The sequence below is a fragment of the Triticum aestivum genome, chromosome 6B, assembly GCF_018294505.1.
Source record: "Triticum aestivum cultivar Chinese Spring chromosome 6B, IWGSC CS RefSeq v2.1, whole genome shotgun sequence".
In the NCBI taxonomy this organism is placed as follows: Eukaryota; Viridiplantae; Streptophyta; class Magnoliopsida; order Poales; family Poaceae; genus Triticum; species Triticum aestivum.
Genome location: NC_057810.1, coordinates 603,684,249 through 603,709,509, shown reverse-complemented (window position 1 = coordinate 603,709,509; position 25,261 = coordinate 603,684,249). Strand labels below are relative to the sequence as shown.

Genomic DNA, 25,261 nt, shown 5'->3' with positions numbered 1-25,261 from the left:
ACATATTCTTAGTCCTTTTCAGGTACTTTAGGATATTCTTGACCGTTGTCCAGTGTTCCATGCCGGGATTACTTTGGTACCTTCCTACCAAACTTACGGCAAGGTTTACATCAGGTCTGGTACATAGCATGGCATACATAATAGACCCTGTAGCCGAGGCATAGGGGATGACACTCATCTTTTCTCTATCTTCTGCCGTGGTCAGGCATTGAGCCGAGCTCAATTTCACACCTTGCAACACACGTAAGAACCCCTTCTTGTACTGATCCATATTGAACTTCTTCAATATCTTATCAAGGTATGTGCTTTGTGAAAGACCTATGAGGCGTCTCGATCTATCTCTATAGATCTTGATGCCTAATATGTAAGCAGCTTCTCCAAGGTCCTTCATTGAAAAACACTTATTCAAGTAGGCCTTAATGCTGTCCAAAAGTTCTATATCATTTCCCATCAAAAGTATGTCATCTACATAAAATATGAGAAATGCTACAGAACTCCCACTCACTTTCTTGTAAACGCAGGCTTCTCCATAAGTCTGCATAAACCCAAACGCTTTGATCATTTCATCAAAGTGAATGTTCCAACTCCAAGATGCTTGCACCAGCCCATAGATGGAGCGCTGGAGCTTGCATACCTTGTTAGCATTCTTAGGATCGACAAAACCTTCCGGCTGCATCATATACAATTCTTCCTTAAGATAGCCGTTAAGGAATTTCATTTTGACGTCCATTTGCCATATCTCATAATCATAGTATGCGGCAATTGCTAACATGATTCGGACGGACTTCAGCTTTGCTACAGGAGAGAAAGTCTCATCGCAGTCAACCCCTTGAACTTGTCGATAAACCTTAGCGACAAGTCAAGCTTTATAGATGGTAACATTACCATATGTGTCCATCTTCTTCTTAAAGATCCATTTATTTTCTATCGCTCGCCGATCATCGGGCAAGTCTGTCAAAGTCCATACTTTGTTTTCATACATGGATCCTATCTCGAATTGCATGGCTTCAAGCCATTTGTCGGAATCTGGGCCCCCATCACTTCTTCATAGTTCGAACGTTCACCGTTGTCTAACAACATGATTTCCAGGACAGGGTTGCCATGCCACTCTGGTGTGGAACGTGTCCTTGTGGACCTACGAAGTTCAGTAGTAACTTGATCCGAAGTACCTTGATCATCATCATTAACTTCCTCTCTAGTCGGTGCAGGCACCACAGGAACATCTTCCTGAGCTGCGCTACTTTCCGGTTCAAGAGGCAGTACTTCATCGAGTTCTACTTTCCTCCCACTTATTTCTTTCGAGAGAAACTCTTTCTCCAGAAAGGACCCGTTCTTGGCAACAAAGATCTTGCCTTCAGATCTGAGGTAGAAGGTATACCCAATGGTTTCCTTAGGGTATCCTATGAAGACGTATTTTTCCGACTTGGGTTCGAGCTTTTCAGGTTGAAGTTTCTTGACATAAGCATCGCATCCCCAAACTTTTAGAAACGACGGCTTAGGTTTATTTCCAAACCATAATTCATACGGTGTCGTCTCAACAGATTTAGACGGTCCCCTATTTAAAGTGAATGTAGCTGTCTCTAAAGCGTATCCCCAAAATGATAGTGGTAAATTGGTAAGAGACATCATAGACCGCACCATATCCAATAGAGTGCGATTACGACATTCGGACACACCATTTCGCTGAGGTGTTCCAGGCAGCGTGAGTTGTGAAACAATTCCACATTTCCTTAAGTGCGTACCAAACTCGTGACTTAAATATTCTCCCCCATGATCTGATCATAAGAACTTTATTTTTCTGTCACGTTGATTCTCTACCTCATTCTGAAATTCCTTGAACTTTTTAAAGGTCTCAGACTTGTGTTTCATCAAGTAGACATACCCATATCTACTTACGTCATCAGTGAGGGTGAGAACATAACAATAGCCACCGCGAGCCTCAACGCTCATTGGACCGCACACATCAGTATGTATAATTTCCAATAAGTTGGTTGCTCGCTCCATTGTTCTGGAGAATGGAGTCTTGGTAATTTTACCCATGAGGCATGGTTTGCACGTGTCAAATGATTCGAAATCAAGAGACTCCAAAAGTCCATCTGTATGGAGCTTCTTCATGCGTTTGACACCAATGTGACCAAGGCGGCAGTGCCACAGATATGTGTGACTATCATTATCAATCTTACATCTTTTGGTATTCACACTATGAATATGTGTAACATCATGTTCGAGATTCATTAAGAATAAACCATTGACCAGCGGGGCATGACCATAAAACATATCTCTCATATAAATAGAACAACCATTATTCTCGGATTTAAATGAGTAGACATCTCGTATTAAACGAGATCCAGATACAATGTTCATGCTCAAAGCTGGCACTAAATAACAATTATTGAGGTTTAAAACTAACCCCATAGGTAAATGTAGAGGTAGCGTGCCGACAGCGATCACATTGACCTTGGAGCCATTCCCGACGTGCATCGTCACCTCGTCCTTCGCCAGTCTCCGCTTATTCCGCAACTCCTGTTTTGAGTTACAAATATGAGCAACCGCACCGGTATCAAATACCCAGGAGCTACTACGAGTACTGGTAAGGTACACATCGATAACATGTATATCACATATACCTTTCATGTTGCCGGCCTTCTTATCCGCTAAGTACTTGGGGCAGTTCTACTTCCAGTGTCCGCTTCCCTTGCAATAAAAGCACTCAGTCTCAGGTTTGGGTCCATGCTTTGGCTTCTTCCGGGCAACTGGCTTACCAGGCGCGGCAACTCCCTTGCCGTCCTTCTTAAAGTTCTTCTTGCCCTTGCCTTTCTTGAAACTAGTGGTTTTATTGACCATCAACACTTGATGTTCCTTTTTTATTTCTACCTCCGCTGATTTCAGCACTGAAAAAACCTCAGGAATAGTTTTCACCATCCCCTGCATATTGTAGTTCATCACAAAGCTCTTGTAGCTTTGTTGGAGTGACTGAAGGATTCTGTCAATGACCGCGTCATCCGGGAGGTTAACTCCCAGCTGAGACAGCGGTTGTGCAACCCAGACATTTTGAGTATGTGCTTGCTGACAGAACTATTCTCCTCCATCTTACAACTGTAGAAATTGTCGGAGACTTCATATCTCTCGACCCGGGCATGAGCTTGGAAAACCATTTTTAGCTCTTGGAACATCTCATATGCTCCGTGTTTCTCAAAATGCTTTTGGAGCCCCGGTTCTAAGCTGTAAAGCATGCTGCACTAAACCAGGGAGTAATCATCACTACGCGACTGCCAGACGTTCATAATGTCTTGAGTTGTTGGGAAAACGGATGCTTCACCTAGCGGTGCATCTAGGACATATGCTCTTTTGGCAGCTATAAGGATGATCCTCAAGTTCCGGACCCAGTCCGTGTAGTTGCTGCCATCGTCTTTCAGCTTGGTTTTCTCTAGGAACGCGTTGAAGTTGAGGGCAACATTAGCGTGGGCCATTGGATCTACAAGACATATTGCAAAAGTTTCAGACTAAGTTCCTGATAATTAAGTTCATCTAATCAAATTATTTAATGAACTCCCACTCAGATAGACATCCCTCTAGTCATCTAAGTGATCCATGATCCGAGTCAACTAGGCCGTGTCCGATCATCACGTGAGACGGACTAGTCATCATCGGTGAACATCTTCATGTTGATTGTATCTTTTATACGACTCACGTTCGACCTCTCGGTCTCTTGTGTTCCGAGGCCATGTCTGTACATGCTAGGCTCGTCAAGTCAACCGAAGTGTTTTTGCATGTGTAAATCTGTCTTACACCCGTTGTATGTGAACATTAGAATCTATCACACCCGATCATCACGTGGTGCTTCGAAACAACGAACTTTCGCAACGACGCATGGTTAGGGGGAACACTTTCTTGAAATTTTATGAGGAATCATCTTATTTATGCTACCGTCGTTCTAAGCAAATAAGACGTAAAACATGATAAACATCACATGCAATCAAATAGTGACATGATATGCCCAATATCATTTTGCTCCTTTTGATCTCCATCTTCGGGGCGCCATGATCATCATTGTCACCGGCATGACACCATGATCTCCATCATCATGATCTCCATCATCGTGTCTTCATGAAGTTGTCTCGCCAACTATTACTTCTACTACTATGGCTAACGGTTTAGAAATAAAGTAAAGTAATTACATGGCGTTATTCAATGACACGCAGGTCATACAATAAATAAAGACAACTCCTATGGCTCTTGCCGGTTGTCATACTCATCGACATGCAAGTCGTGATTCCTATTACAAGAACATGATCAATCTCATACATCACATATATTTCATTCATCACATCCTTTTGGCCATATCACATCACACGACATATGCTGCAAAACAAGTTAGACGTCCTCTAGTTGTTGTTGCAAGTTTTTACGTGGCTGCTATAGGTTTGTAGCAAGAACGTTTCTTACCTACGCCAAAAACCACAACGTGATATGCCAATTTCTATTTACCCTTCATAAGGACCCTTTTCATCGAATCCGATCCGACTAAAGTGGGAGAGACAGACACCCACTAGCCACCTTATGCAACTGGTGCATGTCAGTCGGTGGAACCTGTCTCATGTAAGCGTACGTGTAAGGTCGGTCTGGGCTACTTCATCCCATGATGCCGCCGAAACAAGATAAGACTAGTAGTGGCAAGTAAATTGACAAAATCGATGCCCACAACAAACTTGTGTTCTACTCGTGCACAGAAACTACGCATAGACCTAGCTCATGATGCCACTGTTGGGGATCGTTGCAGAAATTAAAATGTTTCTACGCATCACCAAGATCAATCTATGGAGTAACTAGCAACGAGAGAGAGGAGAGTGCATCTTCATACCCTTGAAGATCGCGAGACGGAAGCGTTGCCAGAATGCGGATGAAGAGTCATACTCGTAGCGATTCAGATCGCGGTGGATTCCGATCTAAGCACCGAACAACAACACCTCCGCGTTCAACACACGTGCAGCCCGGTGACGTCTCCCGCACCTTGATCCATCAAGGAGGAGGGAGAGGTTGAGGAAGATGGCTCCAATAGCAGCACAACGGTGTGGTGGTGATGGAGTGGCAGTTCTCCAGCAGCGCTTCGCCAAGCTCACGCGGAGGAGGAGAGGTGTTGGGGAGGGGAGGGGTTGCGCCTTGGATGTGGTGCTGCAGCCCTCCCTCCACCCCTCTATTTATAGGGAGAAGGGGGGAGGGGGCCGTCCCCTCTAGATGAGATCTAGAGGGGGGGCGACCAAGGGGGAGGGGGCTTGCCCCCCAAGCAAGGGAGGCACCCCCCTTAGGCCCCCCCCAATCCTAGGCGCATGGGCCCTAGGGGGGTTGGCGCCCAGCCCACTTAGGGGCTGGTCCCCTTCCACCTACAGCCCATAGGCCCTCCGGGGCCGGTGGACCCTCCCGGTGGACCCCTGGAACCCCTCCGGTGGTCCCGGTACAATACCGGTATACCCCCGAATATTTTCTGTGACTGTATGATGACTTCCCATATATAAATCTTCACTTCCGGACCATTCCGGAACTCCTCGTGCCCTCCAGGATCTCATTCGGGACTCCGAACAACATTCGGTAATCACATACAAATCTTCCCTATAACCCTAGCGTCATCGAACCTTAAGTGTGTAGACCCTACGGGTTCGGGAATCATGCAGACATGATCGAGACAGCTCTCTGGCCAATAACCAACAGCGGGATCTGGATACCCATGTTGGCTCCCACATGTTCCACGATGATCTCATCGGATGAACCATGATGTCGAGGATTCAAGCAATCCTGTATACAATTCCCTTTGTCAATTGGTATGTTACTTGCCCGAGATTCGATCGTCGGTATCCCAATACCTCGTTCAATCTCGTTACCGGCAAGTCACTTTACTCGTTACATAATGCATGATCTCGTGACTAACTACTTAGTCACATTGAGCTCATTATGATGATGCATCACTGAGTGGGCCCAGAGATACCTCTCCATCATACGGAGTGACAAATCCCAATCTCGATTCGTGCCAACCCAACAGGCACTTTCAGAGATACTTGTAGAGCACCTTTATAGTCACCCAGTTATGTTGTGACATTTGGTACACCCAAAGCACTCCTACGGTATCCGGGAGTTACGCAATCTCATGGTCTAAGGAAATGATACTTGACATTAGAAAAGCTTTAGCAAACGAACTACACGATCTTGTGCTATGCTTAGGATTGGGTATTATCCATCACATCATTCTCCTAATGATGTGATCCCGTTATCGATGACATCCAATGTCCATAGTCAGGAAACCATGACCATCTGTTGATCAACGAGCTAGTCAACTAGAGGCTCACTAGGGACATGTTGTGGTCTACGTATTCACACATGTATTACGGTTTCCAGTCAATACAATTATAGCATGAATAATAGACAATTATCGTGAACAAGGAACTACAATAATAACCATTCTATTATTGCCTCTAGGGCATATTTCCAACACTTGACCCATTCCGTTAGCTTAGCACTTGATTGTTTAGTTTGTTGTTATTGCTTTCTTCATGACTTATACAGGTTCCTATGACCATGAGATTATGCAACTCCCGAATACCGGACGAACACTTTGTGTGCATCACAATGTAACTGGGTGATTATAAAGGTGCTCTAAAGGTGTCTCCGATGGTGTTTGTTGAGTTGGCATAGATTGAGATTTGGATTTGTCACTCCGATTGTCGGAGAGGTATCTTTGGGCCCTCTCGGTAATGCACATCACTATAAGCCTTGCAAGAAATGTGACTAATGAGTTAGTTGCGGGATGATGCATGTGACGCCCCCGATTTAATCGTACACTAATCATGCACGCAAATGTGTACGATCAAGATCAGGGACTCACGGGAAGATATCACAACACAACTCTACAAATAAAATAAGTCATACAAGCATCATAATACAAGCCAGGGGCCTCGAGGGCTCGAATACAAGTGCTCGATCATAGACGAGTCAGCGGAAGCAACAATATCTGAGTACAGACATAAGTTAAACAGGGTGCCATAAGATGGCTAGCACAAACTGGGATACAGATCGAAAGAGGAGCAGGCCTCCTGCCTGGGATCCTCCTAAACTACTCCAGGTCGTCGTCAGCGGGCAGCACGTAGTAGTAGGCACCTCCGGTGTAGTAGGGGTCGTCGTCGACGGTGGCGTCTGGCTCCTGGACTCCAGCATCTGGTTGCGACAACCAGAAAGGAAGGAAAAGGGGAAAAAGGGGGGAGAAAGCAACCGTGGGTACTCATCCAAAGTACTCGCAAGCAAGGAACTACACTACATATGCATGGGTATATGTGTAAGGAGGCCATATCAGTGGACTGAACTGCAGAATGCCAGAATAAGAGGGGGATAGCTAAACCTATCGAAGACTACGCTTCTGGCAGCCTCCGTCTTGCAGTATGTAGGAGAGAGTAGATTGAAGTCCTCCAAGTAGCATCTCCAAGTAACATCTCAAGTAGCATCGCATAGCATAATCCTACCCGGCGATCCTCTCCTCATTTCCCTGAGGTAGAGCGATCACCGGTTGTATCTGGCACTTGGAAGGGTGTGTTTTATTAAGTATCCGGTTCTAGTTGTCATAAGGTCAAGGTACAACTCCAAGTCGTCCTGTTACCGAAGATCACGGCTATTCGAATAGATTAACTTCCCTGCAGGGGTGCACCACATAGCCCAACACGCTCGATCCCATTTGGCCGGACACACTTTCCTGGGTCATGCCCGGCCTCGGAAGATCAACACGTCGCAGCCCCACCTAGGCAAAACAGAGAGGCCAGCACGCCGGTCTAAACCTAAGCGCGCAGGGGTCTGGGCCCATCGCCCTGAGCACACCTGCACGTTGCGAGGGCGGCCGAAAGCAGACCTAGCCTAGTGGCGTTCCAGTCCAATTCGGCGCGCGCCGCTCCGTCGCTGACGTCTGAAGTGCTTCGGCTGATACCACGACGTCGGGATACCCATAACTACTCCCACGTAGATGGTTAGTGCGTATAGGCTCGTAGCCAGACTCAGATCAAATACCAAGATCTCGTTAAGCATGTTAAGTGTCCGCGAACGCCGAACAGGGCCAGGCCCACCTCTCTCCTAGGCGGTCTCAACCTGCCCTGCCGCTCCGCCACAAAGATTCACACAGAGGGCCGTCGGGACAAAGGTCCTTTCAGCCCCCAATCCGTGAATCACTCGCGGGTACTCTTCGAGCTGACCCGACTTTAGTCACCATCTGTATAGTATGTATATAGATATAGTATATACCCGTGATCACCTCCCAAGTGATCACGGCCCGATAGTATAGCAAGGCAGACTGACAAGAATGTAGGGCCAATGATGATAAACTAGCATCCTATACTAAGCATTTAGGATTGCAGGTAAGGTATCAACAGATGTAGCGACAATGTCAGGCTATGCATCAGAATAGGATTAATGAAAGCAGTAACATGCTACACTACTCTAATGCAAGCAGTATAGAGGAGAATAGGCAATATCTGGTGATCAAGGGGGGGGCTTGCCTGGTTGCTCTGGCAAGAGAGAGGGGTCGTCAACTCCGTAGTCGAACTGGGCAGCAGCAGCGTCGGTCTCGTAGTCTACCGGAGAGAAGAGGGGGAAGAAACAATGAATACCAAGTAAACAGATGCATATCGAGGCATGACATGTCAAGAAGTGATGCTAGGCGTGCCCTAACGTGGTATAAGGTGGTACTAGTCAAGGGGGAATCATCCGGGAAAGTATTCCCGGTGTTTCGTGTTTTCGGGCAGAGGAGCCGGAGGGGGAAAGTTGCGGGTTCGATAGGTTAGGGGTGTGTGATGGACGAACGGACTGCGTATCCGGAATCGTCTCGTCGTTCTGAGCAACTTTCATGTTGAAAATATTTTAATCCGGATTACGGATTAAAAGATATGATTTTTAAAAGATTTTATTAATTTCTGGAATTTAATTAATTATTTAATTAATTCAAAAAAATGTATTTATGACGTCAGCATGATGTCATGCTGACGTCAGCAGTCAACAGGGGTTGACTAAGTCAACCCTGACATGTGGGTCCAGTGGGACCCACCTGTCATTCTCTATTTAAATTAATTAGGGTTTAGGTTAATCTAATTACAGTTTAATTAAACTAATTAGTTAATTAGGTTAATCTAATTATGATTAATTAACTTAATTAATTCCTTAATTAATTAATTAATTTAATTATTATTTATTTATTTAATAAATATTTTTTTTAATTCCCTTTTTTTTATTTAAAGTTCTGGGGCGTGGGCCCCACTTGTCATAGGCCCATAGGGGGCACTGGCCCATTGGTCATTGGCCCATAGGCCAAAGTGGATCGGGCGCTACGGGCGCAACGGGCGCCGTGCGTCGGGCGTCCGCCCGAACGGAACTGGCGAGGGGGGCGCGGCGAGGCTCCGACCAAGGGGGAGTGGAGGTGGCCGTAAACAAGGCCGGTGACGAGGTTCGGCGGCGGCGGGCGTGCAGCAGCAAGGGCGGCGAGGGTCCGTCCATGGCCGGGCTCGGTCAGAGGGGGCGTGGGCGTGAGCGCGCGCGGTCGGCCACGGTCGGGCGCGGCCAAGCGCGGTCCAGGGCGTGCGGGAGCTCGACGGTGGTCCCGTGCGGAGGCAGGTGGCCGCGGGCGGCTCCGGGGCGGCGCGGGATGGAGCCGAGCGTGAGGGGGGAGGGCGCGACCACGGCAGAGAGAGGAGGGAGGGGAGCTCACAGGGGAGCAGTAGGGCACGGGCAGTGGGGCTCGGGGAGGAAGACGTGGACGGCGCGCAATGGGGAGGCAGTCCGGCGAGGAGGCTCCGGCGTCGAGCAGCGGGGCGGCGTCGGGCATCGAGCAGCGGGATCGATCCGATCTAGCTCGGGTCGAGGTGGGGCGGGCGCCATGCGGGGGAAGATGGGGAGGCGGGCGCCGGTGAGGAGGGTGGCGGGAGGCACTGGGCAGCGGCGGCGGCGTCGGCGAGATGGAGGCGACGGGGTCCGAGCGCCGTGGGGAGGTTCGTCCCCCCGATCCCGATCTGGAACGGGGAAGGGGAGAGGGGCGTGCGGTCGTGGGGAGGGGGAGTGGAGCGAGCAGGGGGGGGAGTGGGGTGCGTGGGGGGCTAGGGTTCGGGGGTTAAGGGGTGGGAGTGGGCCGGCCGGCTGGGCCGGTGGAGGCCAGCTGGGCCACTTGGCCCAGCAGGGGGGGGGGTCTTTCTTCCTTTTTTTTTGTTAGTTTTCTTTTCTGGTTTTGTGTTTTCTTTTCTTTCTATTTATTTTCCTTTTGTTTTTATTTTACTTTCTTTTAAGTTTACTTTTTACTTAATATTAAAATGATCCCTAAATTAGTAATACCATGAAACCACTGCCACAAAAGGTTTTATCCCAAAACAATTTAGTTTAGTATTTTATTTATTTATAAAAGCATTTAAATATCGGTTTTGCTACTGTTTTATTCATTTTAGAATAATTACACATTTTATAAGAGTGTGGTTCCTCCACCATAATTACCTATGTATTATTTGGTTCACTCCGAACATTTAAATTTTAATATTTGAAAACTTTTATTGTTTGCCTATATTTTAAATTTTAATTTGAATCGTTTTTGAACTAACTCGAGTTTATCAACAGTAACCGAGGTGACGTGGCATCGTTAACGCGGGATTATTGTAGCCTAATTATCCGGGCGTCACAATGCATTACAGAATGAGTAAATAGACTTGCCAGTAACGAGATTGAGCTAGGTATTGAGATACCGACGATCAAATATCGGGCAGGTAACATACTGATGACAAAGGGAACAACGTATGTTGTTATGCGGTTTAACCGATAAAGATCTTCGTAGAATATGTAGGAGCCAATATGAGCACCCGGGTTCCGCTATTGGTTATTGACCGGAGATGTGTCTCGGTCATGTCTACATAGTTCTCGAACCCATAGGGTCCGCACGCTTAACGTTCGGTGATGATTTATATTATGAGTTATGTGATTTGATGACCGAAGTTTGTTTAGAGTCTCGGATGAGATTGGGGACATGAGGAGTCTCGAAATGTTTGAGACATAAAGATCGATATATTGTAAGGCTATATTCGGACATCGAAAAGGTTCTGAGTGGTTCGGGTATTTATCGGAGTACCAGAGAGTTACGGGAATTCGCCGGGGAGTATATGGGCCTTATTGGGCTTTAAGGGAGAGAGAGAGAGAGACAGCCCCCCCCACAAGGCCTAGTCCGAATTGGAATAGGGGGAGGGGCGGCGCCCCCTCATTCCTTCTCTTCTCTCTTCCCTTTCCTTGTCTCCTACTCCTACTACTTGGAAGGGGGAAATCCTACTCCCGGTGGGAGTAAGACTCTTCCATGGCGCGCCATAGGAGGGCCGGCCCTCCCCCCTCCTCTACTCCTTTATATACGGGGAAGGGGGCACCCCATGGACACACAAGTTGATAATTGATCTCTTAGCCGTGTGCGGTGCCCCCCTCCACCATAATCCACCTCGGTCATATCATAGTGGTGCTTAGGCGAAGCCATGCATCGGTAGCTTCATCAACACCGTCATCACGCCGTCGTGCTGACGAAACTCTCCCTCGAAGCTCTGCTGGATCGTGAGTTCGTGGGACGTCACCAAGCTGAACGTGTGCAGATCACGGAGGTGTCATATGTTCAGTACTAGGATCGGTCGATCGTGGAGACGTACGACTACATCAACCGCGTTGTCATAATGCTTCCGCTTACGGTCTACGAGGGTACGTGGACGACACTCTCCCCTCTCGTTGCTATGCATCACCATGATCTTGCGTGTGCGTAGGATTTTTTTTGATATTACTACGTTCCCCAACACCTAGGGCTTGTGGCCCTCTCGTGGGTCTTTTGGCCTCCTCACGAAGCGTCGTGGTTGTCTTCTGGTCCAAGAAAAATCATCGTAAAGTTTTATTCCGTTTGGACTCTGTTTGGTATTGATTTTCTATAAAAGACAAAAACAAGGAAAAAACAACAACTGGCACTGGGCACTAGTTAATAGGCTAGTCCCCAAAAATGATATAAAATATCATATTAATGCATATTAAACATCCAAGATTGATAATATAATATCATGGAACAATAAAAAATTATAGATACGTTGGATATGTATCAGCGTTGAATGGAGGTATGGGTGACAAATTCATCAAGACAGGTGGGGGTGAGAAGGGGATCTGGTAATTTTACCCTAGCTCGTCCCTAACTTATACTGCGGGTGAATTCACATTGCGAACTTATGACCATCGATCTTCGGATCCAACGACGCCCATGGAACTCGCTGTGGAGAGGAAGTGGAGCACGTGTCAGATTTTTGGGTAGAAATCGAGGCGCCATGCCCCCACTTTCCCCACTAAACGCGACGTAACCGCTCCCGCACGCACGCAAGTTTTAAAATCACGGATTTTCCGCCGCAAACCGATCCGACTGATCATACCCGATTTCTTTCCCAAGAATCACTCTTCGGTCCGCCGAGCGCCCTCGAAGGGTCACTATCCACTAGGATGCACAATCAAAACTGACTGAAGTAAACTTCAGGACTGCAATGGGATGAGCTCAACGCTCCTCTACAGATTAACTTGGCCCTTCTTCCAGGCTCCAACGCGTGAGTCTCATAAACTTGGACTCGAAGATGGCATGCGTTGGCGTTCCTTTGGATAATGAGTGTCATTTCTCCGTAAAGTCAGCCCACACGCCGGCATTGTCGCTCGAGTTTCATGGCACGTCCACACTTGGATCACTAGTCCATCTCTTCTCAGAGACATACGAGTGCCACCAAGTTTTACCCAGTAGTCAACATGACCCGACCAGTCGAGAAACTCTAGTCCAGAACCCGTTGTGGTTTCGCTCAGTTCACGATAGGCTGACACTTGGCAACGGATTCTGAGCACTTCCGTAGCACTCGACCCTAGTCAAGAGTTCAGCTAATTCGTCCTACGAAACCTCAACCGATTTGGGGGCTAATTATGGGATCACCTACTAAGGGTAAGGTCAAGGACCTGACATCCTGGGCCTGCCTAGGATGTCCCACACCATCATTGTAAGGTTCTTGAAGCATAGGTGCATTTGGATGCCCATTTCTGAATATCCACTCGGATGAAGTCCATCCATTCGAATGGAGAGATCTCACTCGGATGTTCAACCGCCAGTCGGCCAAGCTTGCCAACATTCGAACATGGAAGGCGAACGGGTCGCACGACCTGCAACATTCAAGGAGCTAACGCTAGGCTTCAAGTGTAGTTATGGCAGCAGTTACGAGTAACGCCTACAATAATTCCCTCTTTCATCTCTCTTTTAACGTAGCCTTAATGGGAGCGAGACGTAGGGCTTTTACCTCTCCATGAGGGGCCTGAACTCGTAAAATCCAAGTGTCACACCTATGTCGTAGCTAGGATCAACCCTTATTTGTACCCCTAGTACTCACTGTGAGATTCATTGCCTCAAGCACTTATCCCCCATCCCTATAGTCAGAGGCGGAGGATGAAAAAAATTAAGGTGGGGCGGAATCTTAAGCAAAGTTTTTTCGATGCAAACAGTCAATACACACTAACAATGCACAAATGAAATTTTCCGTGCTCAACTTCCACGGAATTTACTTGATCCCGATTCGAGTTGGCATGTGCCGAAACATTAACACTTCTGTGCGTGCTTGGATTCGAGTTGCTGCCACTACCAAGTACATCGATTTTTTTGTCAAATCCGCAATTCACAACACCAAATTACCACTGAAAGACTGAAATCACTACAATTGCATGATATAAATTGTTCAATTTCACAAAGATATACCTCTTCCTCCCCCTTTAAATTGGCTTTGCTAGCCTCTTTCCTTTTTCTCTCCATTCTCCGCTGATGACAAACGCGACCAAACACTGCACCGGTCGACGGTCGTGATGGACGTGAAGCTCGCTGCGACGCTGCCCAGAGCCCCAGAGGACCGATGATGTCCCGTGCTGCTATGTGGTTGCGCCGTCGCTCCTTGACGCAACCCGCTAGCCCCCACCCCCAGCCGTCGCTCCCTGCAGAAGTGGCTCCCTGGGCGGTGCGCCCGGCGCGGCAACGCCCGACCATCTGCTTGGTCGACACCGCCCCCCTTCGTCAAACGTCTCGTCCTCATGGCCAGCCGCCGCCGCCGTGCTAGGTTTGGCCGAGTGCCTGAGTGTTAGGTTTGGCGTGTGCGTTTCGTTTCGATCTGGCTCGTGAACGACGTGTGCGAAACGATGCACCTCCTGTCCTCTGTGTGATCAACTCCGACGCTTGCTTTCGCTTCACAACCTTGGACCGGATTCGCCAGCAGGAGTTGCGGAACACATTTATTAAAAATAAAAAATGGGCCGACCGGTGAACTGCCGACTGTCCGGCAGCCGGCCAACCGAGACTTGCCGCATCTGTAAGAGTATCATGGGCGCTGCAACACGTCGACACCGCTTCCCCCGCTAACAAGTCAAAACAGTGGCCCACCCGCAGCGACTGCGGCAGGCAGGTCAGAGAGCGTGAGCCAGCCGCACCGAGCAACGCATGCGCCGAACGTAATAAACTGTCAGAAATGCCCCTGCTCCCCCGTCCCCTCCCACTCCACCCAGCAGCACAAGCCCGCATCCCAATCCCCCATCCCATCTCTCCCCTCGACCTCGCGCGCCGTCTCTGCCGCGATCCCTCACCCCTCACTCCGCCCCAAATCGCCGTTTTTTTCTCCCCCACCCCGCCTCGGATCGCGCCCGAACCCCCCTCGCCCGCCCCGCCCCGCGCCCCCGCCCCTCCGACCCCACCCCCAAACCCCCAATTCTCGCGCCGGCCCTGCGCGCAATCGGACCGGATTCCGGCTCGAATTCGACCGCGCCGAGGCCCGCCGTCTCCGGCGTGCGTCTCTCCTCCACAGGCGCGGGTTCGGCGCGGGCTCGGGCGGCCCGGACGGAGCCCCCGCGGATCTAGGGTTTCGGAGCTAGCTAGGGTTTACCGCCGGCGGTGGCGATCCGGTGATGGTGCGGCGCGGCGCCGGCAGCCGGCGAGGAGGGGTCGATGCGGGGCCATGCGCGGCGGTGAGCGGCTTCTCGTTCGGCACATGTGGCCGGCAGCTCGCGTAGAGGCAGCAGCTCCAGCATCGGCGCACGGACCTTCTCCTCCCACTCCTTCCGGCTCGTGTGCCCTTCCACCGCTGACAGCCTCCCACCCACCGGTGCCGACGACTCCCCCAGCCACGCCGCGGAAGCAGCAGCAGCAGGTCGTCCGTTCTCCCCGGCCGGTGTCACCTGACTTCTTCGTAAAGGTGCCTCATCTGATGGGAATACGCTTTGGAATTTGCCACTATCGTAATTGTTGTTCTGCTTCTGCTTGAAAATTTTCATCTATATGCTGTAACTGGAGATTGCTTTGCTCGCTTAAGGAAACCATGTGTTGGTAAAACAGGTTCGCCCAAAAGCTCAAGGGGAAGTCGATCAATATATTTCAATACTCTGCCTCTCAGATTGTAGGCCATAACTATTTTATCCATAGTGCATCCACGAGACTTCTTGTCTCGGATACTTAGTGAATTGAATTCACCAACCATTTCACCCAAAGGCTCAAGCTGAGGGGGGAAGGCGGTCAATATAATTCTGCAATATCGTAATTGTTGTCCTGCTTCTGCTTGAAAATTGTCATCTGTATACTGTAACTAGACTGCTGCCTCTTGGACCTAGGGAATTAGAGATAGTGGTCTCCAACATGTAAGGAAATCATGTGCTGTCTAAACTTGAGTTGCATCTATTTGAATGGCATGCACTGATCATTCCACCCAAAAGTTTGAGCTGAGGGGGAAAGCTGGTCAATATATTTCGACACTCCCATCAGGTCTAGGCTCTTTTATACCTTAACTTGGGACCTATGTGGCCTGCAGGTCTTGATCTTGAGACCTTTTTGTCTCTGATGCTGTATTGAATTGCACGCACTGGCCAGTTCACCCAAAAGCTCAAGCTGATTGGAAAGCTGGTTATTTGAACAGTGTGCTAGCACGAGGTGCTAACATGCTAAGAGCTGCGTCGGCGTGCATGTTAAAACTTACTTTGAGCATATAATTTGCTGTTGGTATGGGAAGTGATAAAATGCTGTTTAAGGCATTTTAGAAACATTACGTTGGTTATTGGTGTGGATGTACGGGTTTCATGGTAAGCCATGCATTGCTTATGCTGGATTGCCACAAAGATGTGGTTTACCTTCTGTTTGCACATCTTTAATTATTGTTTGTTTTGCTGATGCATTACATACTAGGAAATTCCTAAACAGTTGCTGATTATTGAGCTTATATTCCAAAGTAGGAAAAAAAGAAGAAAAAAAGGAGACCAGACCTAAAACGTGGGTATATTGAAATCTCCTTCTGCTGTTTACTCTGGCTGTTGTGCTCCGTGATGCATTATAAGTTTATAATTTTCTTTTTTAGAAAAAAGTTTTTCTAGGTTTGTATATGCTGGTTATTGTTGCAGATCGACAAGTCTGGCAAAAAAGAACTCACTTGCCCAAGCTGTACAGATAGGACATTTTACTTGCTGGCCGTCTTCCAACTGTTTGTTGGGTCCATCACTTAATGTTCATTAGCTTCGTCTGAATTACTATAAATGTTATTACACCTCACTTATGAGGAAATAATCTAAATCATGGTGTTGCTGTGGTCTATTGTGAAATAACATCCAGAAAATATAACAGAGGTCGTAATGGTGTGATTAGATCTTGAACAGGGTCTATGCTTTCTGATCTCGCCAAAGGATATTTTCGCTGTTCTACAGATTTACACCAAGAAGATAGCTTGATTAGGTAGAGATTTTGTGGTTTAGCAGCTTGGATATGCCAAATTGCTGTTTTTTTCCGAGATAATTCTTATTTGGCCCTTTCCTAAAATGTTCTTCCTGATTTGGCCCAAAAAATCATTTCCTACCTAATAATATGACACTAGGTTCTCTATATGACATTTTCGTCCATTTTGCCCACTAGCAATGTTAAGTGAGTAAGTGAAAAGACATTTTTGCCCCTCATGTAGATAGCTCAAGTAAATGTGCAGTTCTCTGATTATCCTAAACTCATTAGGCAAATAGCAGGCTACCCACTTGCTAGCCCTACACAATGTAGTTTGAACTCCGGCGAACGCGTGGGCATGTTGGCAATGACTTGGGAATGTGCGGAAGCGGCAACAACGGAGGAGGGGTCGTGCGAGGTCGGGGAGCTTGGCAGCCCGAGAACAAGGTAGTGGCGAGCGATGACAGCTGCGATGGGAATCAACTATAGAGGGAGAGGCTAAGCAGTGCAAAAGCAGCCGGCGGAGCTGTGTCTTGTAGGGGTGAAGGCTTGAGGATGTGAGGCTCAGAGGGGGCGCGCCGGCAGCTCCAGAGGAGCACTAGGCAAGGAGATCGTGGTGTGGCGGCGCTCCACCGGAAGCGGAGAAGATGAATGTAGTGATGGCGGTAGAGGGCTTCCCAGGTCTATGCAAAGCTAGATGACAAGGTTTGTAGGTTGGCGACAGAAGATGGCGGAGATGGCGTGCTCTGGGCATCGAGTCTCAGGCCACCCAGGCTTGATTCCTTCGGTTATCATCGTCAAACAACTAGTCGGTCTCAACGGGCAATGTTTTGCGGTGAGGGAAAGGCCGTCAGGAGGTGTAGGATAACGTTGAAGGCTCTGGAGGAGCCCTTGGGTCCTCGGGCTGGTTGTCCGGGTTGGCTAGGAGTGCATGTGGTAGCTGAGAAACTCCTCCCACCCTGGCTATCGAGAAGCCGTAGGTTGCTTCACTGTTGGCTAGCCATCAAATCAGTGTCCCGTCCCATGTTTGCGTGCGTGCGCTTATGTGTTTCGCCGTGTAGTGCTAGTCCAGATTGATCAGTCTAGCTGGTGGTAATTAGTGCAGTCCTAGCCTAGAAAATACATCCACCTGCTTTCTTCTGATGACTCATTCGTTGCTTCGTGTACTTGCGCATATCTTCGTACACTTGCGCGTACTTGGGCCAACAACATCGGCCAACATGGTCGCCAGACAGCGGGGGGAGCAGCGGGAGTCGGGACCTATGTTAACATCTCTCCTACATTTTTTTTTACTTTTTGGTTCCTTTTTTAATTGGGCCAAACAGTTTTTGTCGTTTTTTCAACACGAGGGGCAAAAACGGCCAACAAGGTCGCCAGATGGGCGAGCAGCGAGAGTCGGGACCTATGCTAATATCTCTCCTGCATTTTTTCTTTTTGGTTTCTATTTTATATTGCTCCAAACAGTTTCTTGTCATTTTTTCAACACGAGGGGCAAAAACGGCCAACAAGGTTGCCAGACAGCGGGGCGAGCAGCGACAATCAGGACCTGTGTTAACATCTCTCATGCATCTTTTTTTCTTTTTGGTTCCTATTTTATATTGGTCCAAACAGTTTTTTGTCATTTTAAGCGTCTTTTCATGGCCCACTTAACGCCATTAATGTGGTAAATGGACGGAAATGTCATATAAGGAACAAAATTTATGCCCATATCAAGTTGGGAAAACAATATTTTTTGGGGGCCAAATAGGAGTCTCTCTTTCTTAACAATGAAGCTCGGTTATGCTTCTTCACTCAATGATTTTGAAGTATTAGAGTATGCTCATGTGCTTGCAGTTCTGTTGGTAACATGAATAATATTTTGTTTCCTCAAGAAAATAATAATAGTTTAATTATTTCAGGACGGACGGGAGATTCGAGTTGGCGACTGTGCTCTTTTTCGTGCTATTGATGTTCCTCCTTTCGTTGGATTGATACGTTGGATTGAGAAGCAGGAAGAAAGCAATCCCAAGTTACGTGTAAGTTGGCTATATAGACCTGCTGACGTCAGGCTCAACAAGGGGATACAACTGAACGCTGCCCCAAACGAGGTCTTCTACTCTTTCCACCAAGACGAGACATCTGCTGTTTCACTGCTCCATCCTTGTAAAGTTGCCTTTTTACGTAAAGGTGCTGAGCTGTCATCTGGGATTTCTTCATTTGTATGTCGGCGTGTGTATGATATTGACAACAAGTGTTTATGGTGGCTTACCGACAGAGATTATATTAATGTAAGTTCTACAGTTACCTTCGTTTATTCTGTCTATTATATTGTCGGTTAATGTGTGCAACTTTTGGCCAGGAACGGCAGGAAGAAGTAAATCGGCTCCTAGACAGAACGAAGCTAGAAATGCATGGTGCAGTGCGGTCAGGTGGGCACTCACCAAAACGGCCAAATGTTCTGTCAGCTTCCCAGCAATTGAAGGCTTGTTCAGACGGTGCTCAAAATTGTGGCCCATCTAAAGGGAAGAAGAGGGACAGAGGTGAGCAAGGAATTGAACCAGCTAAGCGAGATAGTGATTGTCCTCCTAAGGTTGATGACAGTGAACCTGGAAATGTTAAGGGGGACAATATGAAGTCTGAAATTGCAGAGATGACAGAAAAGGATGGACTTCCTCATGCTGAAGCTGTTGACAAGCTAGTTCAATTCATGCAACTTGATCAAATTGAGCGGAAAATGGACCTTGCCGGCCGAGTAAGGCTTGCTGATATTATTGCAGCCACAGAAAGTCCTGATTGCCTTAGCAGATTTATGCAACTAAGGGGCCTTCCGGTCTTGAATGATTGGCTTCAAGAAACTCACAAAGGGAAGTCTGGTGAAGGGGGTAGTCCTAAAGAAACTGATAAGCCTACTGAAGAACTTATCCTGGCCCTGCTTCGTGCACTAGCGAAATTGCCTATCAGTCTGATTGCCTTACAAAGCTGCAGTATTGGGAAATCTGTCAATCATCTGCGCAGCTATAAAAATCCGGAGATACAGAGGAAGGCTAGGTATCTTGTTGATAGCTGGAAGAAGCGTGTTGATGCTGAAATGAAGTCGACTGATGCAAAACCTGTAGTGTCAGGTCAAGCTGTTTCCTGGTCAGGAAAAGTGGGGTTCCCGGAAATTTCTAGTGCTGGAAACGGACGAAGTGGCTCAAGTGAGCCCAGTCCGAAAAGTGCAGGGTTTCATCTTTCTTCACCAAAGGCTTTGAGTGCTACATCTGGTGCTGCTGATGCTGTTGCAAAGTCAAATCCTTTCACATCTGGCTCTTCAAAATTACAACACATGCAACCAGCAAATGCTGCAGCCAACTTGAAGGACTCACCATGCAAATCAGCTGCTGGGACTTGTGGCCCTGATTTTCCTACAGTGAAAGAGGAGAAAAGTTGCAGTTCAAGCCACTCATTGAATAACAGCCAGTCATGCTCTAGTGATCCTGGAAAAACAGTTGGTTCTTTGAAGGAGGATGCACGGAGCTCAACTGCTGTTTCAGCGAGTGCCAGTAAAATTTCTGCACTTGGCCATCGAAGGGTAAACAATGGGCTTCTTGGTTCTGGATTCCAGAAGGAAGCTGCTTTGGGAAGGTCCAGCCAAAGTGATAGTTCTTTATTGCAGGAAAGATCATCACAGTCTGGCTTGGCATGTGAGAAAGGAGCTGACACACCTCACATCAACAATCAAAGATTGATTGTTCGGTTTCCAAAACCAAGTTGTAGCCCTGCTAGGAGCACAAGTGGGGGCTCTTGTGAGGAGCCATCAGTTTCAGGGAGTAGAGCTTCATCTCCTGTTCACGCAGATAAGCATGAACAGAATGATCGTAGGGTGAAAATGAAGGTTGAAAATTCTCAGGCTCATTTAGGTTCTGATGCTAATGCCGAGCCTGAGCGAAGCAATGATACTAAAAGAATTGCAGGTTCCGAGGAAGGTGATAAATCACCTTGTGGTATGCTGGATGGTGACTGTAGCAGGACTGCTGAAGAATCTGCTAAGGATACATGTGCATCACGAGTTGCATGCTCGGCAAATATGGATGAAAAAGACGTCTGCTTAGGTGAAACCAGAGTGCGGAACTTCAGCCCTTTGAATGCTTTGATTGAAATCAAATACTCCGAAGGTAGTCATTCCATGCAAGCTGGAGATGATACAGCAATGAATCTTCTTGCTAGTGTTGCTGGAGAAGTATCTAAATCTGAATTGATGTCATCTGCTTCACCGACGAATTCGTCTGCAAATAAACATGGCTATGGAGGCCAGAATATTCAGAAGCTAAAAGTAGAGTGTGATGCAGGCCCATCACAGCACCTGGATCCATCAGATGATGTTGAGAAAGTCATCTCTGAGAAGGAAGACAAAAATGATGAGGAACGACGCTTGAGGAATTCTGGAACTTATTTATCATCCCATGACAACAAGGGAACATCATCTACTAGCCCGCCTCTACCTGGAATAGATTCTAAAGCTGTTGAATCTTCAGTTGATTTACTTGGTGGTGGTGATCCGAAGCCAAATGCCAGACAGCCAACTGATATTAAGATTGATGCAAAGTTCAATATCAGCATTGCTGACGCCGACGCGGCATCAGGCAGTCAATGTAGTGTGGTTGCTCCAAATAGAACATTACTCCCCTCTGAGGAATCGTCTTTATGTGGTGCTGATAAACAAGGTCAAGGTTTATTGAAATCATCAGATCAGACACATCTTCATGGTCTACCAGATCACCTCGAAACCATCAGATCTACTGACAACAGTGGCGCTGATAAATTGGATTCAAAGACTTCATTCTCATCTTTGGTTGTGGATATAAAAAATGCTGATGGTCTAGTGGTTTGCAATAAAGTGCTGAAAGAGCATGAGAAAAAAGAACAGCCTGCGTCCACTTCAGCTGATGTTACCAAACCAGATGTATCAGTAGTGCCACTTGGTGCAGCGAATGGGATATCTGTGATTAGAGAATCAAAAGACTGTTCCAGTGAATCAAGTAGTCAAGCAAAACATCGCACTATCATGTCTCAGGATACCGAGCATACTGCAAGGCACAGTTCAAAGAAACCGAGTGATGAAGTGGGTGGGAAAGAGGACATTGTCTCATCAGACGAGGGTTCTTCTATGGCTAACACCAACTCAAATGGTACAGCTAAGCTTGACTTTGATTTGAATGAACTTGGGGACGAGGGGAATCACTCTGAGCCAGCTACCTCTACTGTTGTATGTTCGTCTGCAATTCATTTACCCGGTCTTTCTCCATTCGTCTCACCTATTTTAAGTGGTCTGCCGGCCCAAATAACAGTTGCTGCTCCAGCTAAAGGACCTTTTGTCCCTCCCGAGAACCTACTAAGGGTGAAGCCTGAGGCTGGGTGGAAAGGTGCAGCAGCTACAAGTGCATTTCGTCCTGCGGAGCCACGGAAGACTTTAGGGATGTTTCTAACTACACCTGGTAGTGCAGTGTCTGATGCTGCCGGGAGGCAATCTCGCCAAGCATTTGACATTGATCTAAATGTAGCAGATGACCAAGTTCTAGAGGAAGATATCTCACAGAGTTCTGCCCGGACAATTGGTTCTGAATCTGGCAACCCTAGAAGTTGCAGTGGCCCTGTACGAAGTGCTGGCTTTGAACTTGACTTGAATATGGCCGGCGAAGTTGCAGAGAATAACCAATTTATCTCAAATGCTTCACACAGAGTTGAAGTCACATTGTTGCCATCAAGACCGTTGCCAGAAGGTTTACCTAGTACTGATACAAGTAGCTCGAGGAACTTCTTTGATCTCAATAACGGACCAAGCCTTGATGAAGCCAGTACAGAGCCTGCACAAAGGACCCTATCATCTAAAGGTGCTAGCAGCATACCATTCCTACCTCAAGTTGCTGGCCTTAGAATGAACAATACTGAAATTAGTAACATGTCACCATGGTATGCTTCTGCTAACCCAGGTGGTCCCGTAGCTATGCAGTCGTTTTTTCCTCCTAGAGAACAGTCTTACCCAATTGAAACAGCACCTGGAACCCAGAGGATCATTGCGCCTACTGCAGACGGCGGCCAATTTGGAAGTGGTTCAGGCAGGCCTCCAGTTATTTCCACATCACCAGCCATGGTCTTCCACCCTCCGGCATATCAATATGCAGGATTTCCTTTTGCTCCCGGTGTTCACCTTCAAACAGCAGGGTTTCCAATTGGATCGGTGCCATATGGCAATTCTGCACCTGCAGGAGTTACATATTTTCCAACCATTGCTCCATCATTTGCTGGGTCAACAGGCGCATTACCTGCCCAGCATGCAAGGCAGTATGCAATAAACCTTCCTGAAGGTAGCAGCAGTGATGGGCATGACAGTAACTGGAAATGGAGAAGACAGGGGCTTGACCTTAATTCTGGACCTGGAAGTATAGATATAGAAGGGAAAGACGAGCGAGTACCTCTATCGCTTAGGCAAAATTTGATCACACCGCCACAAGCGTTTGTGGAGGAGCAAGCAAGAATGTTACAAATGGCGGGTGTAGGAATAAAGAGGAAGGAACCCGAGGGCAGTTGGGATGCTGAAAGAGCATCATCATACAAACAACTATCATGGCAATAAGAACTTCAAGGAGTTCTCCTTGCAGCGACTTCAGAGTCTGGTGAGCTTGTATGTACCACAGTTCTGACTTCTAGTGAAATTCAGTCTCTCTCGCAGCTCCTTTTTCTTTTCTTGTTAAGCTGATTAATTAATAGTGCTTTTATTTGCAGGGGCGACTGAATGGGGTGTTGTATTGCACCCGTTTGGGCGTGGTGAGATATACAAGTCACATGGATTCATCTCCTTGATGATTTGAATTGCGAGAGGAACAAACCTTTGCTGTAATTGCTGTAAATGTTAGTCATATCCATACTTACCTGGAACAGTTTTGCTCAGCTTCAGCAGTTGCCTTGCTAGAGTTTCTGTACCTGCCAGGCTTGCTTCTATTTTACCCAGGAGGGTATGGCTTTGGAGATGGAACGGTGATTTGTCCTCGGCATCTTCAAGCATCTGAAACCGCTGTATTTAGTTTCGGTCGGGTTGTTTTAAGTTCTTTTTTTCCGATAAAGTGTTTTCACATTGCTGAGGACGTCAGCAGTTTAACATATGATTTAGATGTGACATGTATTCCTGCTGGGAAGCGTTATAACCGTAGATGAGGAAGAAATAATTCGCCTTGATTGACGTTGTCTTCTGCATCAAGCTTGCCTGTTGGTTTCCATGTGCTTTCGGCCATGCAAATTTTCGTATGTGCTTGTGTTATTCCAGGTATGGTTTCATAATTCGTTGATTGTTCTTGCTCCATCCTGGTCGTTGTTTGGGGTAATTTGCACGGTGCATGTTATGGATATGCCTCTTGAGTTATCCATGAATGTGCAGCTATCACTGTGAATCAAGATAAATTTACTTCTGGGTGCCAAATTGTAAAATTTTGAAGCCCGCATTTGAGATCTTGTAGAATGTAAGATCAGAAATTGAATTATTGCATTTTATAGAATTTACAATAATGCGATGAGTGAATATCTCTAATATCTACTTCTATAAAACATCCAGTTGGTGATGTTGGTGTCTTTCATCCATTCTTTCTGACCATCCGACCTGCATACAAAGCATGTGAGACTTCTGATATTTTTTGCAAATTGACCCAGGCCACTCTGCTCTACATTTAGATTCTAAAAAGAAACATGTTCTACATTTGTAGGAAACCGCTTAGTCTCTCTGGGCCATCACCATCTCATCCAAACATATATTTTGAGGGAAACCAACATGTTTTTGGTGATATACATATAGTATATAAAAAATAGGTTAATTTTCTTTTAAATTTATGAACATCTATTAACCTATTTTGGGTTTGTTGCAATGCACATGCACTCTTTTCCTGTACTAGAAGGGCTAGGTGTGACCAACGTTGGCATACGAGGAGGCGATAAAACGAAACCCTTGAATGTGGCCTCTTCACAATAGGCTTGCAATTTTGGCCCCTCAAACATGAGCGGACTCACCGATAAGTGTCCGGACATGTCCATTTTAAGCTCTCAAATATGCATGCATGCAGTCATGTCCTTCACTTTGTCTTTAAATTGTCCGGTCACCATCATATGATTTGGTGAGGATGAAAGAGAGATGAAAGAGAAAAAATAAAGAAAGTGGAAAAATGGTCTATGGTGGGACGCGTCCTATGTGGTGGACTGATCGAGCGCGTCCACGAGCCTTTATATCCGCTTCATATATTGGTTAGATATCAAGATTTACAAACAACCTGGGCATATAGTATGGTATGAGAGGACCATGCTCTAATGTAGCTAGGACAACATGAAAAATAGCAAATCCTTATGCTCGAAGCTTAATTTACTTTTCTTTAGTTTTCTCTTTTTACTTTCTCTCTTCTTTCCTTATAGGTTTCTGTCAGGTTTAATCTTTGGCCAACTTGCCTGGGATCCTCTAAAGAAACTTTGTTATGGCACCTCCATTGTTGATCCTTAAACCGC

The 25,261-nt window shown here is 47.0% G+C and overlaps 1 protein-coding gene across 3 annotated transcripts; it reads left to right on the top strand.

Annotated features, from left to right (window-relative positions):
* Window positions 1-14,602: 14,602 nt before the first annotated feature.
* LOC123138254 (uncharacterized) lies at window positions 14,603-24,055 on the top strand. 3 transcript variants are annotated; one of them, XM_044558197.1, is made up of 4 exons: window positions 14,603-15,263; window positions 18,661-19,029; window positions 19,101-23,402; window positions 23,489-23,953. In XM_044558197.1, the coding sequence occupies exons 1-3, from the start codon at window positions 15,027-15,029 to the stop codon at window positions 23,352-23,354; spliced, it is 4,860 nt and encodes a 1,619-aa protein (XP_044414132.1). In that variant the 5' UTR covers window positions 14,603-15,026; the 3' UTR covers window positions 23,355-23,402; window positions 23,489-23,953. The 3 variants fall into 3 exon arrangements, with proteins under 3 accessions (XP_044414132.1, XP_044414131.1, XP_044414130.1); XM_044558196.1 differs by having other exon boundaries at window positions 14,604-15,263; window positions 19,101-23,394; window positions 23,504-23,953; XM_044558195.1 differs by having other exon boundaries at window positions 14,607-15,263; window positions 23,504-24,055.
* Window positions 24,056-25,261: the final 1,206 nt, after the last annotated feature.